Source organism: Oculina patagonica, chromosome 2 (assembly GCF_052425735.1).
Source record: "Oculina patagonica isolate OP01 chromosome 2, crgOcupat, whole genome shotgun sequence".
NCBI lineage: Eukaryota > Metazoa > Cnidaria > Anthozoa > Scleractinia > Oculinidae > Oculina > Oculina patagonica.
This window is the reverse complement of record NC_135759.1, coordinates 10,031,718-10,058,619: the sequence shown is the minus strand read 5'-3', so window position 1 is coordinate 10,058,619 and position 26,902 is coordinate 10,031,718. Positions and strand designations below refer to the sequence as shown.

Here is a 26,902-nt window from a genome sequence, read left to right as displayed (position 1 = left end):
TATCAATTTCGTGATAACCTACTCCAAATCAACAACAGAAAAAGTTGATTGAAATGTGAAGATCTTGAAATGAAGAAAATAATTCAAACAAGTAAACAAATAATGGAGGTAACACCAAAAATGCAAGACCAAAAGTCATTTCACTGGAGTTTGCCTTCACGCGAGACTGCATTCATATCATTCGGTCCACCAAAAAAAATGCGCTTGTAAAACGTGGAGCAGTCTGGTTTATTTTTCTTGGTCGTCACGCAACATACAACGAAAGCGTTGCGTGGCGGCAATACGCAACACAATCAAGGAACCAAAAACAGTTTGGACAATTCATTTATTGTCAACAAATTCCATTTGCTATATATACCCTGGCTGGCTGAATTGATTTTTACTTAGGACGGTTAACAGTTTAAAATTGTTTCAATTAACTTGAATAATCTCTGGTTTTTACTGTTGTTTCATATCTGACAACCACACTGTGGTCTGGCGTGATCCAACCATCACGTTTCCTCAGTTATACAAAAAGATTATTTAACTAACAACGTGAAATCCACGGTCTTAATTAAGTTATCCATCAAAAATTCACCTACATGTTTATCAAACTTTGATAACAGATTCAACTAGGCATTGCAATGATCAAGTTACGAAGGATGTGCTCATTTGAGTTTCTCGTCAGGGTAGTGTGAAATATTCATTTTAGTTCTTCGCCAGGGTAGTGTGAGGTGTTCATTTGTACTGGACTGTGGTCCAACCCTCGGGATCAGATTGCTCCGCGGGGGGTCGTTCACGGCCTCGGCGGGAAGCTGACCAGGATTTTCCTGCAAATAGCAAAGGATAATGTATATTACAAGAGAGCAAGTACTGAACTGTACAAAAACCTTCCTAGTTGAAACCAAATCAACGATTTTAATTTCTACAGTTCCCTTCAGTTCATTTACGTAAGCACACAACAGGGTACTACAGTGAAATCTCTCAAAGGTGAAGCCCTCCGCACCAGCTCAAAGACTTAATCCTGTCACAATAAGCTGGGATATTAGAATAGGTAGACGTTCATACGGACATCAAAAGAACCACAGAAAATAATGCATAACTCTGTCGATTGCCGTCAAGCGGGATTGTTCAGTCTAATTTCTTGCACTGAAAGACAAAGATTTAGCACGGGTGTTAAACCAACCTTCAGTACGTGCAGGTGGTGGTTCTCGTCTCCACTGATCACGGCCTGGCTCGTCCCCTTTACTCCTCCACGTATCACGGTCACGATCACGATCACGGTCATCTGGTGGTCGCTCACTCCTCCAGCCAGAGCGATCACGATCATCACGATCTCCTCTAAAACGGTCTCCTTCACGGTCACCACGGAAACGATCATCACGATCCCGATCCCCGCGATCACGATCACCACGCCACGCATCCCCTGATGGACGGTCGCGCTCGTCTCTGTCACGTCCTCGCCAAGCCATCGGCCTGTCACGATCGTCACGTCCACGGTCATCGCGTCCACGGTCATCACGTGCACGATCGTCGCGTCCACCGTCGTCACGGCCACGATCGTCACGCCATCGGTCTTCACGGCCACGATCGTCACGCCAACGGTCGTCACGCCCACGATCATCACGCCCTCGGTCATCACGTCCACGCCAAGCAGTTGGTGGTGGACGGTCACGTTCATCACGGTCACGGTCTCTGTCACGCCATGCGCTTGAGGGAGGACGGTCACGGTCATCTCTCCTCCAAGGACCACGGTCGTCCATTCTTCCACGGTCCATGTCTAATAAAGGAAAACAAGAAACAAGTCTTAAAGAAGTCTAAACCTTTGTCAGAAATGATCCAAAGACACAAGGGCTTAAAAGAAGACTCAACACAAATTGTGCCATAACACCACTACACAAGCGTGAAACACGACCACCTAATAGGAAACGATTGCCATGTATCACAAGAAATATCTCTCACCGCGTCTTGGGGGCCCATCTCTGTCCCCAGCCCTCCTCCAGGATGACCCTTCGTCACGAGGCCCTTCTCTGTCACGTTCATCTCGTCTCCAGGCCCCTCCTGAAAGAAAATACCACTAATGTTTTCTCTCACGTCTGATAACGTTTACCATGTCTAGTTTATTTCTTCGATAAGGAAATGACCGGTCTTTTGATGACCACTGTTCTCTATCGTGGGGTGGTGAAACTTACCCAAGACCTTGATTATTCTGGATATCACCAATCCCGAATCTAGCGACTGGTTTTTTAAGCACCGTTATAAGAAAACCAGAAGCCTAACAAGCATATTCAATCGTGAAAAATTAGTATTGTCTGTACACTTTATGGAAACTTGTTGCTGCCTGTATTTTAGTCAATTGCTTTCCCCTTTCGATATTCTGTTCAAAAACACTTCCTCTTTCCTCGATCGCTTGTTGCATTTTTGTCACCCTTATCAGAGTTCATACTCTTTTGAAATTCCATCCTCTCCATAATTTTTCAATTTCGGGTACGTTTTTACCCTTTTCTTCACAAAAAATAACGTGCCTAATTATTTTGTACAATCAATACCATTTTTCATGACTTTCAAGGACCCAAACTTAAATTCCATGGCTTTCCAGGCCTGAAAAAATGAAATTCTAAAATTCCATGACTTTCCATGTTTTCCATAAGCCATACGAGCCCTGTATTATATTCAGGGATTTAAGTTCTATCTGCAGTCGTGCAGCTATCTAAGTTAAAGAGGTAAAGCTACTGTTTTCAAGTTCGAAGGACTCTTAATACCTTATTATAGGAATATAACGAAGCATTATAACAACGCGAACAAAATGTACGCGTAATAAAATTAACGCGAATCGTCGAAACTTTATGTTTACATGCATTTAATTAACGCGAATTCTTGTGTGATGTGTGCTTTAATACATGCAGTAAATAAATTAAGGCGATTTTGATGCGTAGTAATTTTTATAGCAACCTGCGCTATTCAAAAGGCAAAACAACAACGTCCAACAACAGAACTTCAAGTTTAACTCTAACCATATACACAACAAAGATATTTGAACAGGCCAAATAGTGACTAATATTCAATGCATGGGTCCAGGGATGGAATACATCCCGTCCTGGCGCTTTCCACTGCCTCTGTTATTCCCGCGGCTTTGACGGAGAAGTAGATGACGTGTAAACATGACTTTGCCGGAAAATTAAGGTGTCTTAAAATAACAATGCTGTAAAATAGTGTGATTTTAATTAACAATGACGTAAATTAAGGTACATGAAATTAACGCCAATTTTAGAAATTCGCGTTAATTACATGTATCGTTAACTTCCTATAATAAGGTAAGTTTCTTTTCCTCAACAAGTGCTACAAATTCATTTTAACTTTAGTTCTGAAAATTTGGTGGAATATCAAGGCAATACTCCTTTGCTGATACCTTTCGTAATTCTCATCACCTGTTTACTTGCCAATGAATAAGCAACGTAAGGAGAATTAATATGTTGACTGAAGATGCCAACTCTGAGCTAACCTGGACCCGAGTCACGGGAACGATCATCACGGGAACGATCGTCACGGGAACGGTCATCACGGCTATCACCACCACGACGCCATGCACCTCCGGAATCACGCTCCTGAGCACGCTCCTCGTCACGGCTTGGTGGTGGAACATCACGTTCACGGTCACGTGGTGCGGGCGGCTCTTCACGGCGCCACGCTCCACCATCAGACGGTTTCTCGCGATCATCACGCCTCCAAGGTGCACCACCTCTAGGCTCATCTCTCTCTTCTGAAAACAACAATGCATAGAAAGACTAAGCTAAAACAACTGCATTAACATCTCTGTTAGCATTTTACTCCATGAGACAATTCAGTCAAATCTCAAATTTGCAAGACTGTGGATGAATCTTTGAGGTGTGAACACTCAGTTGAAAGCTATTGAGCAGCACTTTCATGTGGCAGTTTATAATGCTGTTCAAGGTGGTTCTAACGTCTTAGTCTGTGGATGAAATCGTAGTGTAACCATTCAAATGAAAGCTATTGAGCAGCACTTTCATGTGCTACTGGTTATTAAGCTTTATACCATAACCGAGAGAATTCTCGCGCGCTGACTGGTCCAAAGTTATGGTCGATGAGAGTACAGACCATGAAAGTGACGTCAGAACACGCCACGCACAGGCGCGGGCTAGAAATGTGTAAGGTTTGTCTCCATAAATGAAAGCGAATTTCATCTTGTTTTGTTTGAATCAAGTACGCATTTGTTTTCGGAATTCAGGATTCAACTTCTACTCAAGTGATCTGTCAAAAGAACATTTAACAGGTTTTTGAATTTTTTGTCTTACTGAGAAGAACGGTGCTAGCGAACTGGCAGCGGACCCAGAGAACTGTTGACGTTCAGTGAACGAGCGCTAACAAGATCTTCAGAAAGAAAAATCATCTTGCCCGCTTCTAGCGATAGGCACACACTCAACAAGAGAATAAAAGGTAATTAAAATTGTTATTCTTTGAATTCTGTTCATCTTCTTTTGCGTCATTACCGTTTTTACGTGTCGGGAATCTTTCGGCTCCCCGGCAAAGTTTCTTCACGGTCAGGCATCGTTTTGGATAAATACTTGATCAAGTTTGTTATGGTATAAAACAAGTCGACCAAATTTTTCTATGGTCTAACCTTTAAGTCTATGAATGAAATCTTACTATATGTATGTTGTCATTTAAGAAAAAGCCAGTGAGCAGTTTTTTTTAATGCATTTCTCAATTTTTTAGGGATTTTATTTTCATCTTGAATATGTTCATCTTTGAAAGTTAACAATAACTAGGCAAAGGTCACCTTCCAACCAAAGCAACCAACTTGGAACTCCGAACTTAACAATATGTACAAACAAGCTAGCTCACCTCTCTCGTCCCGGCGAGGTGGTCCCCAGCGGTCTCTGTCACGCTCCCCTGGCCTGTATGGCCCATCTCGATCAGCATCAGGTCTGTTTCGAGCTTGAGCTTCCCTTTCCTCAATCTCCTTCTCTCTTTCTTTTCGCTTGCGTTCAATCTCATCCAGCTTAGCAATCCGTTCACGATACTCGCGTTCTTTCTCCTCTTTCTCCTTACGAACCTTCTCTTCAGCCTCTTCTCGCTCTGAAGTAAACAAAAGACATTTATTTCTTCTTAACGCTAGCCTTCTGTAGATTGAGCTTGGCAACTTTTTGGCAACTTTTGGCGTTTGGAGCAACTTTTTATGGAACAATAAACGTAAAGAAATTTTCTACAGCAGAGCATAATTTTAAAGAGTTTTTTGTAGCCGTATTAACAGGGCAGGGTCAAATTTCATGGCTGGTCTAGTGGCGTCTTGACAGATACACTTTTAAACAACTGTTCTTTAATATACATTCCGACTGCAGATATAAAGTTATTAAAAGCTAATGAAGATTCAATCGGCAAATATACAATGTTTCTTTTTCATGTTAATTGTTGCTTGATTAGTGATTAGTAAACCACAAAACCACAGAAGTCAATGAGCACGACAAGTAACAGGCATTTTGAATAAAATAGTATCATTCAATATTTTTTCTCAAGAACTGTATTTGTTTTATTTGCTCAATTATTAATGGGTATTTGGTTCGAGTTGCCGTAAGAACGGGGTGAAATTATAAAGGATTATGCAGGTTGGGATTTCAGAATGTGGCCGTTGGCCGTATAAATGGCGTGGCCGCATTAACAGGGTTTTATTATGAGGAAATGCCAGGTGTTTCGCCGGGACAAAAAAAGTGCAACACAACTTGTGCCATATAATCATTATATTATGATATAATTATAGCGTCTTTACCTCTCCTCTCCCTTTCTTCTCTTTCTGTTCGTTCTTTTTCTTCTTTTTCAATCCTTCGCTGCACCTTCCTCTCCAAAATACGTTCTTTGCGTCGCTCCTCCATGCGTTTCTTCCGAGCCTCATCCAAACGTTTTTGGAATTCATTCATCTTTTCCTGCAAAGAAAAAAGTGGTTCTTTATGAGTTACTTGAAGGATAAACGCAACGCCTTCTTCACTGATTTAACTATAGCTCTCACAGTGCAACGTGCAGGGGAAAGAAAGAACAAATATATCAAAGTTTATCAAACTGAAACAGTTCATTTTAATATTGCTCCTCTCCACCGTGTCTTTATGTTGCATAAATGCTGAACTGCAAGAACATCATACAAAAAGTTTGGGAGAGCAAGTTCTCATTTTTATTAACAATTGCTATATTAGGGCACTAAAACTGTATAAAGAGCATTTGGCTGCGGATGGCTAGGATGTAGCCTCAGCGGAACGGCTGTACACAGGCTAGCTCGGATGGAAATGGATTGCAATTTGAAAACGTTAGCTAACGTTTTCAAGTTGTTTCCGGGCGCCTTCATAAAAATCGATATTTATACCCGAAGTTTGATTTCTATCCCCAAACAAAGGTTATATCTTCAGTTAAATGTTCAAAGATAATTTTTTTTTTTCCATGGGTAAAGTTGCCTACCACTTATTTCAGAACAGTTTAGACCAAAAATCTGCGAAATCCCCGTGACATAGTCCCTTTAGAAAAAGGTACCCTCATTGATAAGCCACTACGTTTGAAAGGGATCCTTCTAATGATAAAATGTACTCCACGACAGTTGTAGTTACCTCGTGAGCTGCTTGACGAGCCTTAGTGAGATTTTCCACAAAAGAGTCTTTGTCTGGTAACATGCGCTGTAACCTTCCACTGGTTTCCACCAACTTCGTATGTTCAGCTACAGCTTTATTGATCTGGCATGTGAACAGAATGAAAAATTTAAAATGAAACAAAATAAATAAATACTGCAACCCGCTAAGCATACCAACATTATGGTAAACGCACAATCAAATTAGCTTTCACTTGATAGGCAGCAGTTTATAAGAGCACATGCGTGCGAACAAAAATCATAGAAATACTTGGTTTTTGGTACAGACTAGTTCTTTCTACGTTTTAAACAAGTGCTGGTTAGAAAGAACTGAGGCTTGTTCCTCTTCGTTTCTTCTCACTTGGCTTGGGCTGTTATCCTAACTTAATATCAGCACATACAAAATGTAGAAGCCTTGAGCTTGCAAAACCTTTACATCCTTAGAAATTGTGAAGAATTAGCATTCTTATTTTCCGTGCAGTTTTCTCGAGTTTTCTCTTGGAACCTTTTCCCTCATCGACACAGGATTTGGGACAGTGCCTAGTTGTGTGCCAAAAAGGGTTAACTACTCATTTAATTAACACTGCTATGCTTATCAGAGCTCAATCCTAACTTTCTTGCTAGCTGGCCTATTGGTTAGTGACAGCTTTGATTTCACTAGCCACAACCAGGTTTCTTCTAGCCAGAATTTAGCTAACTTAGGTTTGGGCAGAGGCACTTTGCCGTCTTCACTGCCTGTGTTATCATTATCTTTAAGGTTAATTTTAGGTTACTCAGCTTGTCCACAGTCTTTGATATTTTTATACGTGACCGCAGTGTACTTGTTAGTTCTGTTTTCTCAGAGCCGATTTCGATGTATGGTTTTCTTCCAATCAAATTCCTGAAATTTTAACTAGCCATTTTGGCTAGTGAAAGCCCAGAACCTACTAGCAAAAACTGCATTTTTACTAGCCTGTGGCTAGTTGGCTACTGTAAGTCTCGAGCCCAGACTAATGTTAGAGACAGCACCACTCACCCTCTCCTCCTCTTGTTCTTCCCAGAACTGTTTGTCCTGCACAAGATGTTCCTCGTACTGTTGTTTAAGCTTAGGAACCTCCTCCACTCGCTTTGCTCGTGCAAAGTAATCCATCTGCAATGAGAGAAAAAAAGGTTAGCAACCCCTGAAAGGTGTTTTTCACATCTTCTCGACTCAAGTTTTTTTTTCCAAGGGAGGTAAAAGAAAAGGAATAGCAGTGATTGTGCAATTGTATGTTACCTTCTTTTCTTGTGTCTTGAGTCGTATCTGCAGCTCTTTCTTCTCTTTATCAAGTTGTTCCACTTGTCTGGCCAAGATATCATCTGCATCCATGGCTTCAATTTCCTGTGCACCACAAAGACAAAAACATTGTCATCCTTGAGCTAAAAAAATGTACTACAATGCAACTCATAACCGTTGCCACTACTGATACATGTATCACCAGATTTTTAGCTAAATTTGGAGTGGATAAAAACCTAGTACACTTTTGGTATGCTTAGGCAAATAATATCATTAATTTGTGGCCTCAAACTCCATGGATCTTTTGGTATGACTGCATCTGGCTAAAAATACAAACTGTGGCTCAACCAAAGTCAACTGATATGCACTGAAGCCAACCGAAAAATGTATGATTAGGTATAAGTAGCACAGCTTGCATTATCGTTTACCCTTAAAATAACCAGATAAGGTCTTTCAGCTGGAAAACATTAAACAAGAAGTTCCGCTATAAAAGGGATGGTACCTCCCATATTTCACACTTCTCGGGCACGAAATGCAAATTTGTACTCTTTGCATTCGTGGCACGTTGTGGTGCCGAGCATCTTTCAAGCTGAACATGCTTTGAAATCTCATGAAATCAAGATACATTATTGACCAAAATATGAAAAACAACTTCCTAACGTTTAACAGAATATTGCTAGCGAAAATGAAACACATTTTATTAGTAACAGTTGTAGAAAATGCGCAGGTTGTTTGCCAGTTGTTTACGCTTTGGTGATTGACTGACAACTGGGCGTGAGAATGGCCAGGCCAGGCCCCCTTTATACCAGAACTTCTTGTTTAAGAATAAGTCAAGTCTTAAAAGAGAAGTTCACTCCAGAATGGCCATTTATCTTCTTTACGCCAATAAAAAGTTTACGCAAAGATTTGTTATCCACCAAAATTTCAGCCTCAAACGTTTGCTATAACCCTACAAAATCTTTCCCAAAACTCGACAACTGAACGCCGGCATCTTGGAGCTGGTAATGTATGCGTGACGTCAAAGAGCTCAGCCTGAAATTTGGTGGGAAATTTTAATAGTTGAAACTCCTTAATTTCTGAATTTCTTGGAGCTCTGTTTGAGCAAAATGGAGCTGCACAAACAGGCATTTTGACAAACAAAAGCCACTTCAAAGAAACAAGGAGTTTTGAGTATTTAAATTATTCCGCCAAAATTCAGGCTGAGCTCTTTGACGTCACGCATACATTACCAGCTCCAAGATGGCGGCGTTCAATGTTGAGTTTTGGGAAAGATTTCGTAGGGTTATAGCGCATGTTGGAGGCTGAAATTTTGGTGAATAACATATCTTTGTGTTAACTTTTTATTGGCATAAAGAAGATTAATGGCCATTCTGGAGTGAACTTCTCTTTTAAGGTGGTTATTTTTTCCACCTTCTGCCTATTAGGTACAAGTCATCCCTGTGCACCAATCTCGGCTGTTTGTGTTGGAAGATGCTGACTAATCCCCCTTTTTTGGTATACTTTGAAAGTTTGGTCAAGCAGTGGTTTGATTTTGGCAAGGTTCAGCTAAGCCAAAATACCCACTGCCAGAGCCAATGTACCCAATATGCCGTCAAAGCATACTAGAAAGGCACGAGTGGGTATTAACTGTACACACAGTAGCCAAATTTCTGCCAAAAACGTCTAGCAACATCAGGTCAGTGACTTGATATTGCAGAATAACATGACAGTACACAAAGGCTTCTAATTGGCTAATTGCAAATTTGGGTATGGTAACAGTGAAAACAATGCATAAAATAAAGCAACATGTTACCTCCTCTGTCAAGTCCTTTAGAGCCTTAGCACCAACAGTAGTTTTCTTCAGAGCAGCAATCTTGTCCATTGCCTGCTTCTTCTCAATCTCTTGAAGCTCTTGCTTCCTGCGGAGCACCTCTCGCTTCTGTCTCTCCTCATTGAGCCGCTTCTGTTCTGCCTCTAAACTTTCTCGCTGTTGTAACCTCAGCATCTTCTGCTCTTCTCGCTCCTGCAAAGAAAGAAAAGAAATCCAATGAGCATTTATATTTTTTGTCTTATTGTTTTAGTAGAAACACAAAGCTGGTTGCAGTCCAAAACCTACAATTTTATGTACTTTTAAGCCAAAAATAAAAAAAAAACTGTCCCTTTAGGACAGCAACACGTGTGAAGAGGACAAAATTAATTTGAAGGACTTTCACAAAATGTATTTACACTCGGCAGAACTAAACTGTGAGTGGCAGTGACAGAGAATGTAAATAGTTTCTTATTGGTATGAATGCGTGTGAGCCGTAATGGGGCTAATTGACTCTATTGTTGTAAGGTATAATATTAAACAATTATTGGATGAGGTTTTTGTGATTTCCGGAATAATCAAGGTCGAGGTAAGTGTTATCAGCCGAAGCCGAAGGCTGAGGCTGATAACACTTACCAAGACCTTGATTATTCCGGAAATCACAAAAACCGAATCTGATAATTGTTTTATTATACATTGTTTTTTTTTTTCTGGTAAAGAAAATAATGACAAACGATTTCAACCTGTTTCAAAACTTGTGCTAATTCCGGCTTGTCGTCCTGCTTAATTCTGAATGCTTTTTCCTCAAAGTATTTCGTGGAATAGTTCCTTCCTAATTTTTGTTAGTCATTTTGTGTTTTCTGAGACTTTATTGTCCAGCAATTTTTAAACTTAGGTCAAATTATCTCTCGGTTGAAGAAGCGAATCGACGAACTTGATGTTCCTTCGCCGCCAGACGCCTGACACATTGCTCTTGGAAATCATGCATTGCGCGCGCAACCTACAGATTAGTGAATAATCTGCTAGCAGATTATTCACTAATCTGTAGGTTGCGCGGATTCCAAGAATTAGCTGTAGGCTATTAGCCAATGAGAAGGCAGTGAATTACTACAATGTATAATAAAAGGTTTTAATGTTGTAATGTGTTCATTTCAGCCTTCAAACTTTTCCATTTTGTATTTTATACTCTTTGTTATCTTTGTACTTCACCTTTAACACCCAAAGGTTTGTGCACCTGCTTTTGGTTAGGGAGTACGTTCCCATTTTTCCCACTGGGTTTTGGGGTTTTTGTACGAGGTGGTGCACAGGCTTGTAGTCCCAGTAGTGCTTCAGGTTTATATGGTTGAATTTGGATTCATAGTTCGAGCTGCACATCCACCTTGTTGTTAGTCGTGAATATAAATGAGAACCAAATTTCGCTTCCAAGGAATTTGAAGATTGGTTTCAAATTTTAAGCATTTTTAAGGTGCAAACAAACACAATCAAGAGCAAAAATGTCGGAAAAAGCCAGAGAAAAAGGCTCACTTGCTATCCAAAAAAGGCAAAACAGATACATGCAATGTAAGTAACATAACAAAGCACTTACCCTTTTAACATGAAGAGACTCCAGATATTCCTTGCGAGCCTCAATCACAGCCTTCCTCTCCAGCATCTGTTTGTGTTCCTTCTTTGAAGAACGCAAGTACAACTGGACAATCCTCTGCTGTTCATCTTGGCACTTTTGCTGTAAATGGCAAAGGCACAAACATTGTTAAAATAACACAGAAAAAAAATTCAAAGGTAAAGTTGACAAGGACAGAGCTGCATCAGACTATGGGTGGTTAGATTCTCCTCAACACAAGTTGGATGCTAGGACAGTGATGTAAAAGTGAGTCATCATTTGCAGCAAAGTACACAGTGAATTATTTTTAGAATCTTTGTTCTCGATCAAAACTTTCAATTCCTCTACGGAAACGGAGGCGAATCGCTCAGCCATATTTTCAAAAGTTTGACAGCACTACACGGACGAGGGGCTTGAAAACTAGGCGGACTTTCAACTCGACATGATAACCCAATATCTGCTGCAGATATTGAGTTAACATGTCAAGTTCACATGCTACTGTATGTATTGACTGAATGCTCTCGACCAATCACATGTTTCAAAGTAATTCTAATGTATAATAATAGAAGATGATACCATAATACATTGTACAATATTGTAGCTGATATCACCATAACATATCAATACAATGACATGACATGACAAACATTAAAATTAATGTTGCATTGCTTGGGAAAATATTGTGTAGCTCATAAATATTATTCAAGGGTTCTACCAAGTTTTGCCAAAAGTTAAAATTTTCTCCAAAACTTATAATTTATACAGTCATGTGGTTTGCTCTCTTCAGGTGGTACTATGGGTGACCAGCAAAGCAAAAGAAAAAATACTACTTAGTTCACACATCAAAAAATACTTGACACTTGTACATAAAACACAAAGTACAATAGCACAACTCTTACCTATTGATATTGAAGTCCATACAGTTTTTTTTTTTTTCATTAAAATGAAATTACCACAAGAAAGAGAAAGAAAAAACTTCAAATTAGTTACTTGTAAAGACAACATTTGAAGGAGGAAGTAAAATTCTAAAAACTTGCTGTTGATCAGCCTATGGGTGGTTAAATCTTATCCTCATCGCAATGGTGGATGCTAGGACAAGTTGGTGTTTATTTTTTATCATCATATACAGCAAGTCTAAACACAAACCAAAATCCTTCTTGTACATGTACATTGTATAGTTCCGCATGTTGACAGGAGAAACACCTTATTCAAGTTACATGTTTTGGCATGACTTATGCTCAGGGTCCCCTAAACCTCTCTGGGAAATGGTATCACGTAAAAATATTTGGCTTTTCACGCATCACAAATAATTCTAAAAATGTTTTCACACAAAAATCATGGCGTTTCCCGTTTAGACTGTTACACTTGGAAGGTGTAAGACCAGATATTGTGCTTGTCAAGATCACACACGCGACAAAATAGCTGACAAAGTCGCAATCCCAACCACAGAGCTAAAACAAAGATGTACGTTCACTAGAACTACCTAAAAATCAGAAATAAAGTCACGAAAAAGAAGATGATTCACGATTCACGTCTAATTTAAGCTAAAAGTTGCTTAAATTCACGTGCACGTTAAAAGTTCTTAAAATTGGGATTCACGAATCACGAAAAAATTAATAGCCCAAATCACATTTCACAGCAAATAAAAAGCCTCAATCACGCTTTGCGTAAAAAGTATAGGGGACCCTGTATGCTATCCTTGTATGATACCAAGGTCTTGCATGCAACACCTTTGATTATTTGGTAGTTATGGAAAGAGCTTTCCCTTTGCCCAAAACAATAGCTTGATGTTACATACCTTGATAGCTTCTGGCTGAATTTTGTTGATTGCCTTGTGCAGTGCCATAGACATCAGTGTCAACTGATTTCGTAGCCGCTCTGATGGCATTGACTACAACAGCAACAAAAAGTCAATACAGAGAATTAACAAATAAAAGAGCAAGCAGGGAATTCAAACCAGTCCGAATAATAATTGTAATACTAAGGGATGTACAACAAACTGCGTAATTGTAAGAAGCATGTTCTTTCAAAATTTATAATAATAGAGCAACAGACTAACTCCATCTTTTTCTTGCACACAAAATGATTACACTCAAAGTGTTCAATAAATCGTCATGGCTGCCACCATCAACAACATTTACAATGACCTAACTTTTCACTGACTAAGAAACAATTTTCCCTAACTACAATAATTGAAAACTTCTCTCCAGATCATACCTGAAGATAAGGTCCTTCTGGTACTTCCTCTTTGTGCGCCACATGTAGGTCAAGTCCAAAGCTGATGGCTTTAGTTCTGTGATCAATGCGAACCTACAGCAAAATTGGAACACACTCAATTACCAGTTGAAAACAACTTACAGTACATGTAGGTCTTAAGTCATAATTATATTGACAACCCAGTGAAACAAGCTACTTAAAAAAAATAGCATTCTTCCAATCAAACCTACAACCAACCTTCTGCAAACTACAGGTAGTAGTCAGGTACTCTCTCGCCAAGTTATAGGAAGAGAGTCGTGGGGACTTGAGCTAGGCCATGTAACTTGGTTTAAAATGTGATAAACTTCCTGTATACTGCTGGGATTAAATTTTCTTTTCTTATCAAGATGTTTGGAAATAATTTTCATTTGGGCAAACCAGCATACATGTAGGTCTTATAACTGGATGTGTGAATTATCTGTGCCCTTGTAATGGACCTGAATGAATTAAGTAATGAGAATGAATTGATAATGTACAAAGTTGAAGACAGATGTGCAATTTTTTTCCTGTATTTTTTATGTATCCAGTTCACTATAATACAAAGGGTTTCACTGTACATTTATGTGGAAACGTACCTGTAGTTCATTTGCTAATGCAACATCCACGATGGCTCTTTCCAGCTGAAACTCTGTAGCAAATGGCACTAATGTTAACAGCCGAGAGAACTCAACTGTCTGGTACACTTGAGACACCTGTAACAAAAATCATACAGGTTTAATACTGATCAAAGGAAGATAACGTACATGTAAGATATTCCGAAGTGTTATTACAAGCAACAGTAAATACTTCCGAGTCCTAAGCATTTGCTGACTTAATTTCTATTTTGCTACATGTAGATTTGGCTACTGGGTCAGCCACCACAGAAATCACAGTACTTCTCAAAACATTATAATTATCTGCATAGCAAAGCAATGTAAAGATACAAAGCTACACACACTAATTATTTCCTCCCTTTCTGCCTAGTATCAAACTTTTGAATCTTCATATAAACCCTGCTGTTTAATTTCCAATTTTTCCATTTCACATTTTGTTGAAGATCACAAACTAAAATCAAAGTCTCTTCGAGATATCGACGTTTTTGCATGAAGTATGCGTCGAAGGTTTATCCTGTGCATTGTTCTTCGAACTTATCATTACAGTTTCTTTGTAGTTTAGTTTAACAATTTCCTATCTTCACGGAGGAAATGCAGCCATATAATTTTGTCAAAAATGGCTCGTCCGCGCCGGGTATTTATACACATATTCCTTAACATTACACAAATAAACAGTGCAAATTTCACCGAGATCTGGCAATTCTATACTTTAAAATTGCAAGGACCTTTCGAGGCAGTTGATTACGATGGAAGTGCTAGTGATTATTTATTCGTGTTTTAGTTACGCAATCCATTGTTTGTGCGACGCTTTTTATAGATCGCCTTTCAGACACACGTGCGTTGAGATAAGAAAGCTCACATGTCACTTTTAAAATTGTTATATAACGTTTGTAAATGTGACAAGTCACGTTTTTTCCACAAGATCGCAAGTGATCACCCACAGCGGAAAGTAATCCCTTGGGAAATTAAAACAGTCCCTTGAGAAATTAAAAAAGTCCCTTGAGAGTTTACAAATATGTGGTTCCAAATCTTGTCCACATAACCCCTATTCTACCCTTTCTGCTTGTAAACAAGCAAAAACGTCGAAAAAAGGGGCTTTGCTATGGCTAAAACATAATTTATGGTACCTGTTTCAGCAGCCGCACAATGGCCACCTCCTGCAAGGGCTTGATGTATTGAGACAGCTCCAGTTCTTCATTCTCTTGCAGAAACTCAAAGATCGTGTTGACCCTCGAGCAGAGCTGCAGGGGGGAGAAGTCTCTCTCCAGGTACTGATACAGATCCTGTAGCTGAGGCATAATGTGCTGCTGGATGTTCATCTTCAGCTAACAAAATCAATGAATCACACGTATTAAAATATAGTCACCTCTCTCTTACTTAACAGACACCTCTATAAGACGGTCAAACAGTAATACTCCACTTTGCAGGGATGGAGCTATGAAAACACTAAGCGGGCTCATTAACAAGCCCAGCTGACTTTTCTGGCCTTGGCAGTTCTAATAGTTTACCTAAGTCTTTGTTTTCACATGTCATAAGCCGGATTTACAGTAAGTTCTTTTTCAGCTGGTGAAATTAGCCAACAGCTGGCCCTTGGCTACATCACTGCTTTGAAAAAAGGCATTTTGGGGGAGAGATTCAAGTTTCATGTGTTCTGGAATTAGTTCCCTTAAAATGTGCCCAATGAATTGAGAACTCTTCAGACAGGTTTAAAACCTTGGATTTCACCCTTCACATCCAAATAAACAGAAGTACATTCTTGTTCGTTTTTAACATAATGCTCACCATGTCATTTATGAGTGATGTCCTGGTAGGGACAGTCTGGAGCCCAAGAAGGCCAGCTAGACGGCGGGATTTCTCCCGTGCAACCTCATCCAACTCCAGATGCTTCTCTGTCTCACTCAGTGACACTGGGATTGGAATGGCCAGTGTTGCTAACAGAACCCGGGATGCCATTCTGTCAAAAAAAGAAAAGAAAAAAAAGGGAAAAGGAAAATTGTAAGCATGCAGGGTAACTTGCCACAAGGTTAGCACAGGTCATACAAACTCTCTTACTAACTCTGACTTCATTTTGAGACATGAAGATTTCCACTTTAATTGCACATTGTACTACCAGAATATTTCAAATAAAATAAAATGTCCCCCATCTAACAAAAAGAAGACGGAAACAAATGTTTCATCTTCATAATCACTTCTTTCTAACCATGAGGGAAATACCGGTAGAGGTGGGAAACAAAATGCTAAATACATTTAAAAAAAATAACTCCATAGGTAAAGTTGATGAGTTCAGAGCTGCATCAGACTATGGGTGGTTAGATTCTCCTCAACACAAGTTGGATGCTAGGACAGTGATGTAAAAATGAGTCATCATTTGCAGCACAGTACATAGTCAACTTGGGAAGAGCAGTGACCTGATGGTTTACCTCCAACCGGCTTTAAATAATGCAGTAGTATAGTTTTCCAGCTAGTTGGTTCGTCACTGGCTAACTTTTTACAACACATAATTCTCTGAGTCTCAATCATAGAATTCAAATGTGGAGCCTTAAGTCCTCCGTCATTAAAGTGGTACTATGATCAAAATTTTACCCTCCCTTTTCTCTTCGGTTTTTGAAAGTACTTACATTAAATAGTAACCTTGCCAAATTTTAAGTTCAAATTCGAATTGGAAGACCACTTATTTCACGCGTAAACTTCGGCTTTGGCTTGCCGCCATTACTAGATTCAAAAATGTCCGAGGACCAAATAGAGATCTGGAACTAGTTGGGGCGAGAGCATGCTGACGTCATATGCGCATCAACAAAATGGCTTCTTCGAAGGCTGGAGTGACCGATCTGGAAAAACATTGGTTTTCTTTTTAATCTGTAGTGATGTAGAAGCCGTATCTACTGCGCAAATGTTTTTTAAACATACTTCAAGGCATCTCCAGGTCACTTTTGCACAACATAGTGGCAGAAAACATTTCAAGAGGCGAAATTTCGTGACATCTTAACTCGCCCGAACCACGCAAAATGAATAATAGATCGTCTGATAACTTTGAGGGAAACTTGTACTCTTGGAAATGCTTTATAGATATTTCTCCCTGCAACCATTGTGAGGTTAACTTCTTCAACTATCCAAGGGAAGTGAATAGAATAGAACGCTTCGAATTATCTACAGTGAGTTTACTGTATTCGCTCCTTTTTAGAAGCAAAACATTGGGTGAGTGGCGTAATTTACTTCTGTTGCTCAAGCTCTCGTGTTCTAGAATAGTCATTTTTAAATTTATTGTAAATACTTCATGTCAAAAAGGTAATTTTTGGGCAAATCGGCCTGTATGTTCCTGAATTATATCCTCTATTGTACAAATAAACTTAAATAAATTCGCACGAGGCGGTACATTATGTGAAAGTACATACAGAAGGATGCAAAGCTTAGCAATATCTTTTTACTGATTATATGTACTGAAAATGTTTCCATTGTAGTCCTCTGTATACACTGTAGTCTTAATAAACTCACCAGCACGTCTTCAGTGTTGGTCACTTGTTTATTTCTGCCATGCAATATAAAACACTACAGTAGGACTGTACTTCATTGTGCACTTAAAGTATTCATTAACATTTTTTGAGAAGTAATCTCAGGATAGAACAGTGTTAGCCTGTCTCAGAGACATACATGCTATCCGGATTTTACTCAGTATATCTTTATTATATTTAAGTACAACAGGGGCCATGAGCTATAATTATGACCTGTGCCAATCACTCATGCTGTGTGCAACAGAGCACTGTTGAAATCCTAGCTACTCTTTATTTTAAGTTTGCAATATAGTTATTTTTGGCATGCTCTTTTTGTTCATAAGTTGTGAATGTAGTAGCCAACAATAAATCATGTGAATGTGCCAGAGAACCCCTGAGCTGCTGATCCATCATAATTTCTAACACAAGTACAGTCAAATCTGTACCATAAATAAAAATGTTGTATTGATTGAGGTGAGGTGGCCTAAGTGTAAGTTGTCGGACTCCGGATCAAGCGGTTCAGGTGTTGGCTCTTACTGGTGTCATTGTGCTGTGTTCTTGGGCAAGACTACTCTCATGGTGCCTCCTCTCCAAGTGTAGAATGGGAACTGGCAAATTGATGGTGTATCGAGGGCATGCAAGTCTAGTTGCTTGGTGGGCAACTAGACTTGCATGCAGACCTTGCCTTTTTGTAACAAGGGGGCAATTTTGAGGTCACACAGGACCCTTGCAACCATTATATATGTATTTATTTAAAGAGTATACACGAACTGCGAAGCCGACAACAAATACAGTCAAACCTGTACCATAAATAAAAATGTTGCATAGCAATGGGGTAGTTGTTTTGATTTAGGTGCGGTGACCTAATGGTCAGTGCGCAAGACTCTTAATCAAGCTGTTCAGGTGTGAGCCCAGACCAGTGTCATTACATGTATGTGGGGGGAGTGGGGAGGTTAAACCTGTGATGCAATTGTACTTCCATCTCATCCAGGTTGCTTAATCCTACTTAAACCAAGATATGCTTTGGCCTGATGGGCAAGCAGGCTTGCATGCAGACTTTGCCTTTTTGCATCAAGGGAGCAATTTATTTAGGGTGGTATACGGAGCTGGCTTGTTTACAGTCACGTTAAGTTGACACAAGATTAGTCCCAAAATTGAACTCTCAATTACATACACATACTGCAGATGCACAATGTACTGCTAGTGATATTCTCTAGAAAGAGCCACTGTCATATTGCATATGATACCATAAAAAAAAAATTTTCTTGAGTAGATGCCAGACCCCGACTCAACGCAGGCTTCATTTAAATGCCGGTTCAAAACTGGAAACGTTTGATCAAGGTCCCAGTGTTTGTTTGAGGTCCAGGTGTTCCTGTTTATGAACTTAAAACTTTATACCCTTAATATTATTTTACTTGTTCCCATGTTGTGCATATATTGTTTGAGTTATTTTTATCATCAAAAAATCACGGGGCCAAGAGGAAAACAAATGGGTGAAATGAATAAGAAAAACTACTCCTACCCAGTTTTGCTGCTACTTGTGGGCCAGTTTCAGAACATTATCAGTAAATAGAGTGAAGGACTCTATACAGCATTCAAATGGTTTTCTTATTTTAAGAAACAGGAATAATAATGCTGGCTGAAGCTGGATGTCTGAAGTGTTATTACTCATTAAAACACTTGTTATTACCTGTATTGTAGTCAAGGAAGGTAAAACTGTATAAAACTCAAGGAGCTAAATCCATTGATCACCTGCACCATCTTGTTGACTTTAATTTTTCTGTATAAATTTTACATTATTTCATGTTTATAAAGCTTTTTTCGAAATAAAAAGTTGAGATAGATTTTATGCCCATGGCGTGTATGATAGATTACAAGAATGAAAACAACAGTAAAGATCATTTCAATCCTTCGCAAACGGCAATAGCAACCTACATGTATATATATGCAGAGCTCTCTGTTAATTCAAACATTGCAGACATTTTATCCTAACTATTCAATGTCGTTCTCATCATACCATGTATTCAAACGAATGTAGTCCATGAATCGCCGTTCCTCTTCGTTCTTCGAGGCTTCTTCGATTGGACAAGAAGACGGCAGCTTCGTTGTAGGCATACAGCGCCAAAACCTCATCGATCGAATGAAGTATTTGCTTACAAACATTGGCCCGATTTATACTAGAGACGGATGATCCGTCTGGACGAACTTGCATTTTAATTAGGCGAGCATTTTTCAGTTCGTCCGATAATTCGTCTGTGTATAAATACGGGCAAACAGACGGATTATCGGTCCAGACCAACTATCTTCATAATTCGTCTGCCAAGACGAATTATGAAGATAGCTCGTCTGGACCGATAATCCGTCTGTTTGCCTGTGTTTAAAAAACATTTGCGCAGTAGATACTTACACATTTGGAGATGGCGAGATCTCACGATAATGGGCAGAATTCAAATTGTCAAAGCATTTATAATTCCCATTTTCCTGTATAGGGCGAGCATGATTTGCTCGGACCAAGAGTTTGTTAAAGAGCTGAATAAAATTATTTTTGAGTTCATTTGGAAAGGTCAAGACAAAGTTAAGCGCTCTGCTCTTATTGGGGACATTAAAGTGCTACTATGACCAAAATTTTTGTTTTTCTTTTCGTCTTTTTCTAAAGTCAATTTGTTCAATAAGTCTATATTTAACTAGTGCGCTAGAATTTAGAACGTTGCGAGCAATATAAAATCGTGGAAAACCCGTCCGCCATTACTCGGACGTCAAAAGTGAGCCAGCGACTGTACTGAAAAGCGGATTTACGCATGAGTTGGTCCGTGACGTCATATGCGCATCGTCGCTTCGAGCTTCGAGTGTTCCAAGAGAGAATATACTGAGAATTAACAGGGTTATAAAAGATCTTTCTTCGACAAATTCTTCGTCTAGTTTGCCCGGTGGCGAAACCCAAGAGAGCCGCAACGAAGAGACATTGCAATTTAGCGGTATTGTTTCTTATAATGAGAATTTAAAGCCGTTTGACGTCGGTCTAAAGGGCAATATTATAAGCCCGATTTATACTAGAGACGGATGATCCGTCTGGACGAACTTGCATTTTAATTAGGCGAGCATTTTTGGGTTGAGCAGGGCTTGGTAAAAAAACCTGAATTCCAGCTTGCCCTTTGGACATGCAGCCATCAAATTCTGCTTGGCTGTACTTTTCAGTATGATTTACCTTAAGGTTACTATTGTTAGCGGCTACTAATTTTAGCGATTTTAGCGAGTTGGGCCAAAATCGCTAAATTTAGTACTCGCTAAAATTTGTCTTGGTCAAATTTAATACTTGTTTAATTTATGTACTCCCCCCTCCACCCCAAAGAAAAAAACAAAACTAAACATAGTCGACTTGAAAAATTCTTTAAGAAACAGATGCCGGTAACTTTGTTATTTCTGGCAATGAAAAAATGAAAAATGCAAATGTTTGTTCAATTTTAAGTGGGTTTGTTCTTTTACTGAACATTTATTCCCATCTTGCTATATGTTTATTAAAAACTAGCCTGTGAACGACAAGCGACCGCCGGAAATACGTGTGCATTGGCAGGCTCATCAAAAATTGGTTTACCTGATATCACTGATTTTTCAAAAATTTTCGGAAAATTGCTAAATTAAATAGTCGCTAAATCTTGCTCAGAAAAAATCGCTAAAATTAGTAGTCGCTAAAAATAGTAACCTCAAGGTAATTGGCAGACAACTTTTCTATGCCCTTGCCCACCAGGTAAGTGAGCATGAATAGTTACTTGCCTGGAAAGAAAATCGTTTTGTCCCAGATAACAGGACAGCACTTTTTTGAGCACTGACGAGGGGTCCAGGTTTGAACCTTGCTCAGGGCCATTTGACATTACTGAGCAAGACAGAGAATTCCCAAAGTTCCTCTTCCTGTCAGGTTAACTTGACAAAATGCTCGTATTATTAAACCTGCAATGGGCTAGCATCCTATCTGGGGGAAGTGACAATACTCTGACAAGTAGTTTGTTTATGCTAGCTACATAAACCAGACTAAAGCTCCAGCACTTTTGTGTCAGGTGGCTTCTCTGATTCTTTATCTCTATTTAAGGCCTAGCGCATTTATTTATTTTGGAGGATATTCCCCAGGGCAGCCTACAAAAATATAAATTTTAAAAAATTGTCTTACTTCTGATGTTCCTCTGAAGTCATGGTCCGTTTCTGTTCTCTGGACAGCACGTACAGACGATGAAGGGAGCAAGCATGGAATAAATAATTCTCGGCTTTCCAGAAGACAAGAGCAACTTTCTGGTAATAGTTGGCCATCACCTGAGGCTTTGGAGGTCTTTTGGACAGCTGCATAAGGCCATAGACATCTTCCACAGCTTTAAATGCCTCCTGCAATGGAATTATATGAAACAATACATTAAACAAAAGTTCAAAATGTGCATGAAAAGAGCTGTATTGTGCCATATCTAGACAGCAAAGTTTGACAAACTTGTTTTGGCGCAACAATAGAAACAGACTTGACAGACACATTGCGAGAAATTGATTGTTTTCTCGCAAGATAATTGCTCGTAATGTAGTTCAAAATAACCGCTTCAGTGATTCTCTCAAGACAAGATTCTCTTATCACGAGATGACCCTCGTATTGTGAGACAAAACTCATCTCACGAGAAGAGACGAGAGGTGGTAACTTACAGTACTTTTGAGTGGTACTGTAATTTATAAACCTTGAGAAAATGACAAATTTATTTTGATTATTTTCAAAATTAGAGTTTCCCTACTAAGGCAACTTGATTCTGATTTATAAGCCAAGTTTCTTTTGCAAAAGATATGCTTTTAAAAATTCCAGGTTTAAAAAATAAGTGCTTTGAAAACCACAAAACATGAACCATGCTTGAACAAAACCTTGATGATCCAATTATACAAGAGTCCTGGATTTTTTTCAGAATGGGGTAAAAATGTTTTCTTACTTGAACATGTGTTACAGTAGCAAGGGTGTGTGATTTTCTGTATCTTTTACATAGAATTGGATATTAAAACATGAAGTTCCTGTTGACCATGGTACTGTAACTTCCACAGTACCATCGTCAACAGGAACTTCATGTTTTAATATCTAATTCTATGAAAAAGATACAGAAAATTCCACACCCTAATGATAAATCAATGGCATTAGTTGACAGACCTGCCACAGTTCCATGTTGATAGCACTCTCTAGCTGAGCCAGTCGTGTTTCCAGGTGAAGCTGCAGTGTCTCTGGGTTGGTCAGGTTCACTGTGTTAGGCTGTCCTTGATGCTTGATGGCATTATTTAAATGGTTCCTCAACTGAAAAGAAAAACACAAAAAAGTCCACAAAAAAAATATAATAATAAAAGTAGCTTGATTGGAAAGTCTAACAAAATGCAAACTACAGTATTACAAGTACAATAGGAGGGTACATGCAAGAACATTAAAACACTAACTGTACTTACATTGTCGCATAGCTTTCGAAATTCTGTGCGGCGGGAATACTTCAAACAGAACTTAAAAGCTGAAATTAGATTAGGTCCACTCAGTATAAGGTGCATAAATAAAGCAAAAGCAAAAGTCTGTTATGTATACAATGTGGAGGTGAGTATCCAACCGAACTTCCGGAATGTAAAACAGACAATGCTATGCAGTGGTCCATTTTGATGAACATTATTACAGTCATGTATTCTGTATACCGTAGAATTCCGGTTATAAGCCCCCCCGCTTATAAGCCCCCCCGGTTATAGGCCCATCATCCTGGAAACAAAAAAATACATCCGGTTATAAGCCCCCCCGGATATAAGCCCCCCTCTACCAGATGACAGTACTGAATAGAGCTAAATGTTGCTTTATTATGTGTTTTTAACTTAAAATCGTATTTCCATCAACACTCCCGTGGCTCGTTTTGAAACGTTTTTTTCATTCCGCTTATAAGCCCTCCCGGATATAAGCCCCTCCGCTTATAAGCCCACCCAAAACCCCTTACGGAGTTGTATAAGCCCAGGGCTTATAACCGGAATTCTACGGTATAGCCCTTAAAAACTTTAGGTCAAATGAATTGAAGCTACTTTCATTTGTATTTTTCTTTGGTAATAAATCATGGACCTATATAATAGTGAGATGAAACAGTGCGTGAGCAGAGAAAGTAAGATTATTAAAAAGATATAAAAACTACCAACAAGCAAAGGATACTTCTATGGTTTTTAACAATGAACTGCCGATCTTAACTCTCTTATAATTTACATGTAGTATACTTATAATAACTGTAAATAATTGCTCAGTCAGTATAAGTAATAATTAGAGATATTTGACAGATTTAAGTGTTTTGTGTACCTTGTTGAGCAGTGTCATGATACAGCTTCTCTACCCGTGCATTATTACGCAGCAGTTCTAACACATTGCGATACGCTTCCCACAGAAACTTGACCCAAGGTGTTAACATGACCCTGTCAGTACGATCCTGAGTGTCCTCACCACTGACAAAACTGAGCAATATACTGAAAAATAAAATGAAATACATGTTTATGAAGTACAGCTCGATAGACTTGTCAGCTATATGTGTAGATGTTAAAACTGTTGAAACAGAATTGCTAAGCATTTTAAACAATTGTAACTATTGTAATGTGTTTCTTGTCTTCCTATATAATGATGAGTCTCTGGAGATGCGAGTTTCTTCTCACATCTTTTCTCTTCTTGGCTTGTATTAGAAACAGCTGATAATTCTACAATGTATTATTTAAAAGAATATCAGAATATTTCGTGGAAACGTTTCTTACAGAACAGTGGTTTCACCAAATATCTACATATTATTGACAAGATCTAAAGGTTAAAAGCTAATTCAAAAAGATATGCTTAGTAGTAAGAGCATCTGACTGGCTTTTGGAAGGTCATGGGTTTGATTTCTCACAAGGGCTCAGATTTTTTTCTCTGTCCCATGCTCATGATAACAGAAATTACCATTTCGTACCTCTCTGGTGTTTGAATCTGATCCAAGTCATCCACAACAGGGACCTGGTCGCGGGAATCTTGCCTTGCAGTCTCTGCACGATCTTCTGCAAGCTTGAGAAAGTAACGGATGACATCTTCAAGTGATACAATGTTCACTTGCTGGCAAATCAACTTGTACTGATACAATCCCTCTTTAGCAACATGGCTGCGTCGAAGGTCAACACACAGCTCCAAGTACTTGAAAAGAATGGGCTCGTGGATCTTATTCTGCCATGTGCGATGCTTCTTGCTTTTAATGACATCATACAATGCATCCAAAGCTGGTTCTTTCTTTCCAACTTCAATAAACTCTGAAATTTAAACAAGAATTGATAAATAACTGTAATTTTACTGTGGCACACCCCACATGGGAGGGGTATGGATATTTTCTGGAACAACACAGTAATGTATCAGTCAAATGGAAGGTTCAACATCCCCCCCCCCCGGGCATACCCCGGGCATTTGACGCCTTTACTATCCCTGGGGGTGGGGAATTTGATTACAATGCATACAGGGTGGGGAATTTGAACATTAACCTTGATTTCGTGCTACGTGTCCCAGTGAGTGAACGTGGATTGATAAATCATGGCGGAGGCCGAAATAAGGTCCCAAATGGCGAGTTTAAGGATTTTAAAGGAAAAGATTGCCGCTTTGTGACAACTTGGATAAAAAGCAAAGGGTTACAAAGACTTGGCGCGTGAATTAATTCTTAGAAAAAAGGCATTTTTAATGACCTGAAATGGATATATGGTGGGGCATTTGAATGGCTTTTAGCCCTGGGAGGGGGGATTTAAACACTATTTTTTTTTAAAAATTCAAATACCCAGGGGAGGGGGGGGGATGTTGAACCTTCAATTTGACTGATACATAAATCACACAGTAATGGCATTGAGCAAAAACCCTGGCAGTCTCTTTTTGCCACATATTGCCCACAAAACTGGCCTATTTCTCTACCAGCTATGTGAAAAGTACATTTTTTAAGATAAGAGGAAAACTCAATCTAATAATCATCAAAAATGATTATAACCTGTAAAAGTCACGTGGTTATAAAGTACACGTATCGTTCGGATTGAACGAAGGAAATAAAGACCAAAGGCTATCAATAAAAACAATACAATACGCGAAACATAAAGCCAGAGCCGAAAATAAGAATTTTAACTTTGATGGCTTCATCTGCGATTCTGAGAAGCGAAATAAAAATATGAAATCTACACTAAACCAATGTAATCGACTAGGCGAAGATTCGATTCATAAAAACCTCGTTTTTGTTTCCTTTAAAGCTTTTAAAACAAGTTAATGACAAAACAGAACTATCCCTTGTTTAGAAAACAACACTATTTCTTACCGTTGGCTCTTTTCAGAGCATTTTCCGGCCGCTGAAAGTAAACCGGCATGTTGGTAACACGCCGTCTCTTTTCAACACACGTTCCCGAGAAGAAATACGACCGAACTGCTCTCTGGTCCGGAAATTTTGCCTCGTTTTCGATTCTCGTCCCCAGAGCCGTGTGGAATCCCACAGGGAACCCACACAAATGGAGCGACAAGCGACTGTTGATGTTTCAAATTATAAAAGAATGGGAAACGTTCAAACGTTCCTATTAGCACGAACTCTCACGAGTAATATTCACATTTATGTTCAGAATAAACATCAACAGTCGCTCCATTTGTGTGGGCTTCCTGTGGTGATGCTGTGCACAAGAAACAGGTTCCAGCAGCTGCACTCTATCGACAACTCAGTGGGGGATCCAGATCTTGAACTAAGGATGGGATCATTTGCCGTGTATGTACACTTCAAAAAATTTTAGCGGGTGAAGTCATTGAAATACGTGCCTTTTACAAAAAATAAAGAGGGAGTCCGGCCCTCTCCCCTAGATCCACCACTATAACTCTACTAATAGAAAATAGCGGTTCTTTGGACAGACTATCTAATGAAAAGCTCAAGGCTTTTATAGTATTTGTTAAAAAGTTTCTTCCTGGAGGGCTTTTTTTCAGGAGGGCCGCTGATTATTGATAGGACTCTTTTGTCTGAAATGGAGGGCTTGTTTACGGGCGAGGGAGGGACTTATTTGAATTTCGCGGCATCCAAACTAACAGTCGCGATTCACATGTAATGCGTTTATTAAATCAATATTGGAAAAGAAAAAATCTAATTTTCCTCATTGTTTTTATTATCACCAGGAAACAACTACGTGAAAATAAACAAAACGATTTTCTGTAAACGAATTCAAGACGAGGAGATACAAAGGATCCCAGATATAGGGGGTGTGTCGTTTGGTCTTCAAAACCCTGATCCGGTTTAAGACAATTTTTGTTTTCATTTTGTAGTGGGTGAGACAAGAAAATGTTT

The 26,902-nt window shown here is 39.1% G+C and overlaps 1 protein-coding gene across 2 annotated transcripts; it reads right to left on the bottom strand.

Moving 5' to 3' along the window:
* Positions 1–308: 308 nt before the first annotated feature.
* Positions 309–26,031, bottom strand: LOC144642888 (eukaryotic translation initiation factor 3 subunit A-like). 2 transcript variants are annotated; one of them, XM_078501987.1, is made up of 22 exons: positions 25,901–26,031; positions 24,536–24,866; positions 23,902–24,065; positions 23,031–23,089; positions 22,744–22,884; positions 21,745–21,953; positions 15,877–16,048; positions 15,222–15,419; positions 14,077–14,193; positions 13,463–13,555; positions 13,044–13,136; positions 11,231–11,368; positions 9,652–9,861; positions 7,860–7,964; positions 7,620–7,733; positions 6,588–6,710; positions 5,765–5,918; positions 4,843–5,076; positions 3,482–3,739; positions 1,942–2,040; positions 1,166–1,759; positions 309–809 (listed from the first exon to the last, which is right to left on the bottom strand). In XM_078501987.1, the coding sequence occupies exons 1-22, from the start codon at positions 25,947–25,949 to the stop codon at positions 718–720; spliced, it is 3,747 nt and encodes a 1,248-aa protein (XP_078358113.1). In that variant the 5' UTR covers positions 25,950–26,031; the 3' UTR covers positions 309–717. The 2 variants fall into 2 exon arrangements, with proteins under 2 accessions (XP_078358113.1, XP_078358114.1); XM_078501988.1 differs by having other exon boundaries at positions 3,497–3,739.
* Positions 26,032–26,902: the final 871 nt, after the last annotated feature.

What these genes read in the sequence shown, in the direction of transcription:
- LOC144642888 (XM_078501987.1), bottom strand. Translation starts at nt 25,949, where the DNA reads ATGCCGGTTTACTTTCAGCGGCCGGAAAATGCTCTGAAAAGAGCCAAC. An exon ending in TAAAGGACTTGACAGAGGAG is followed by an intron (nt 7,965 to 9,651) that starts GTAACATGTTGC and finishes TGTGGTGCACAG; the next exon opens with GAAATTGAAGCCATGGATGC. An exon ending in TCAAGACACAAGAAAAGAAG is followed by an intron (nt 7,734 to 7,859) that starts GTAACATACAAT and finishes CTCTCATTGCAG; the next exon opens with ATGGATTACTTTGCACGAGC.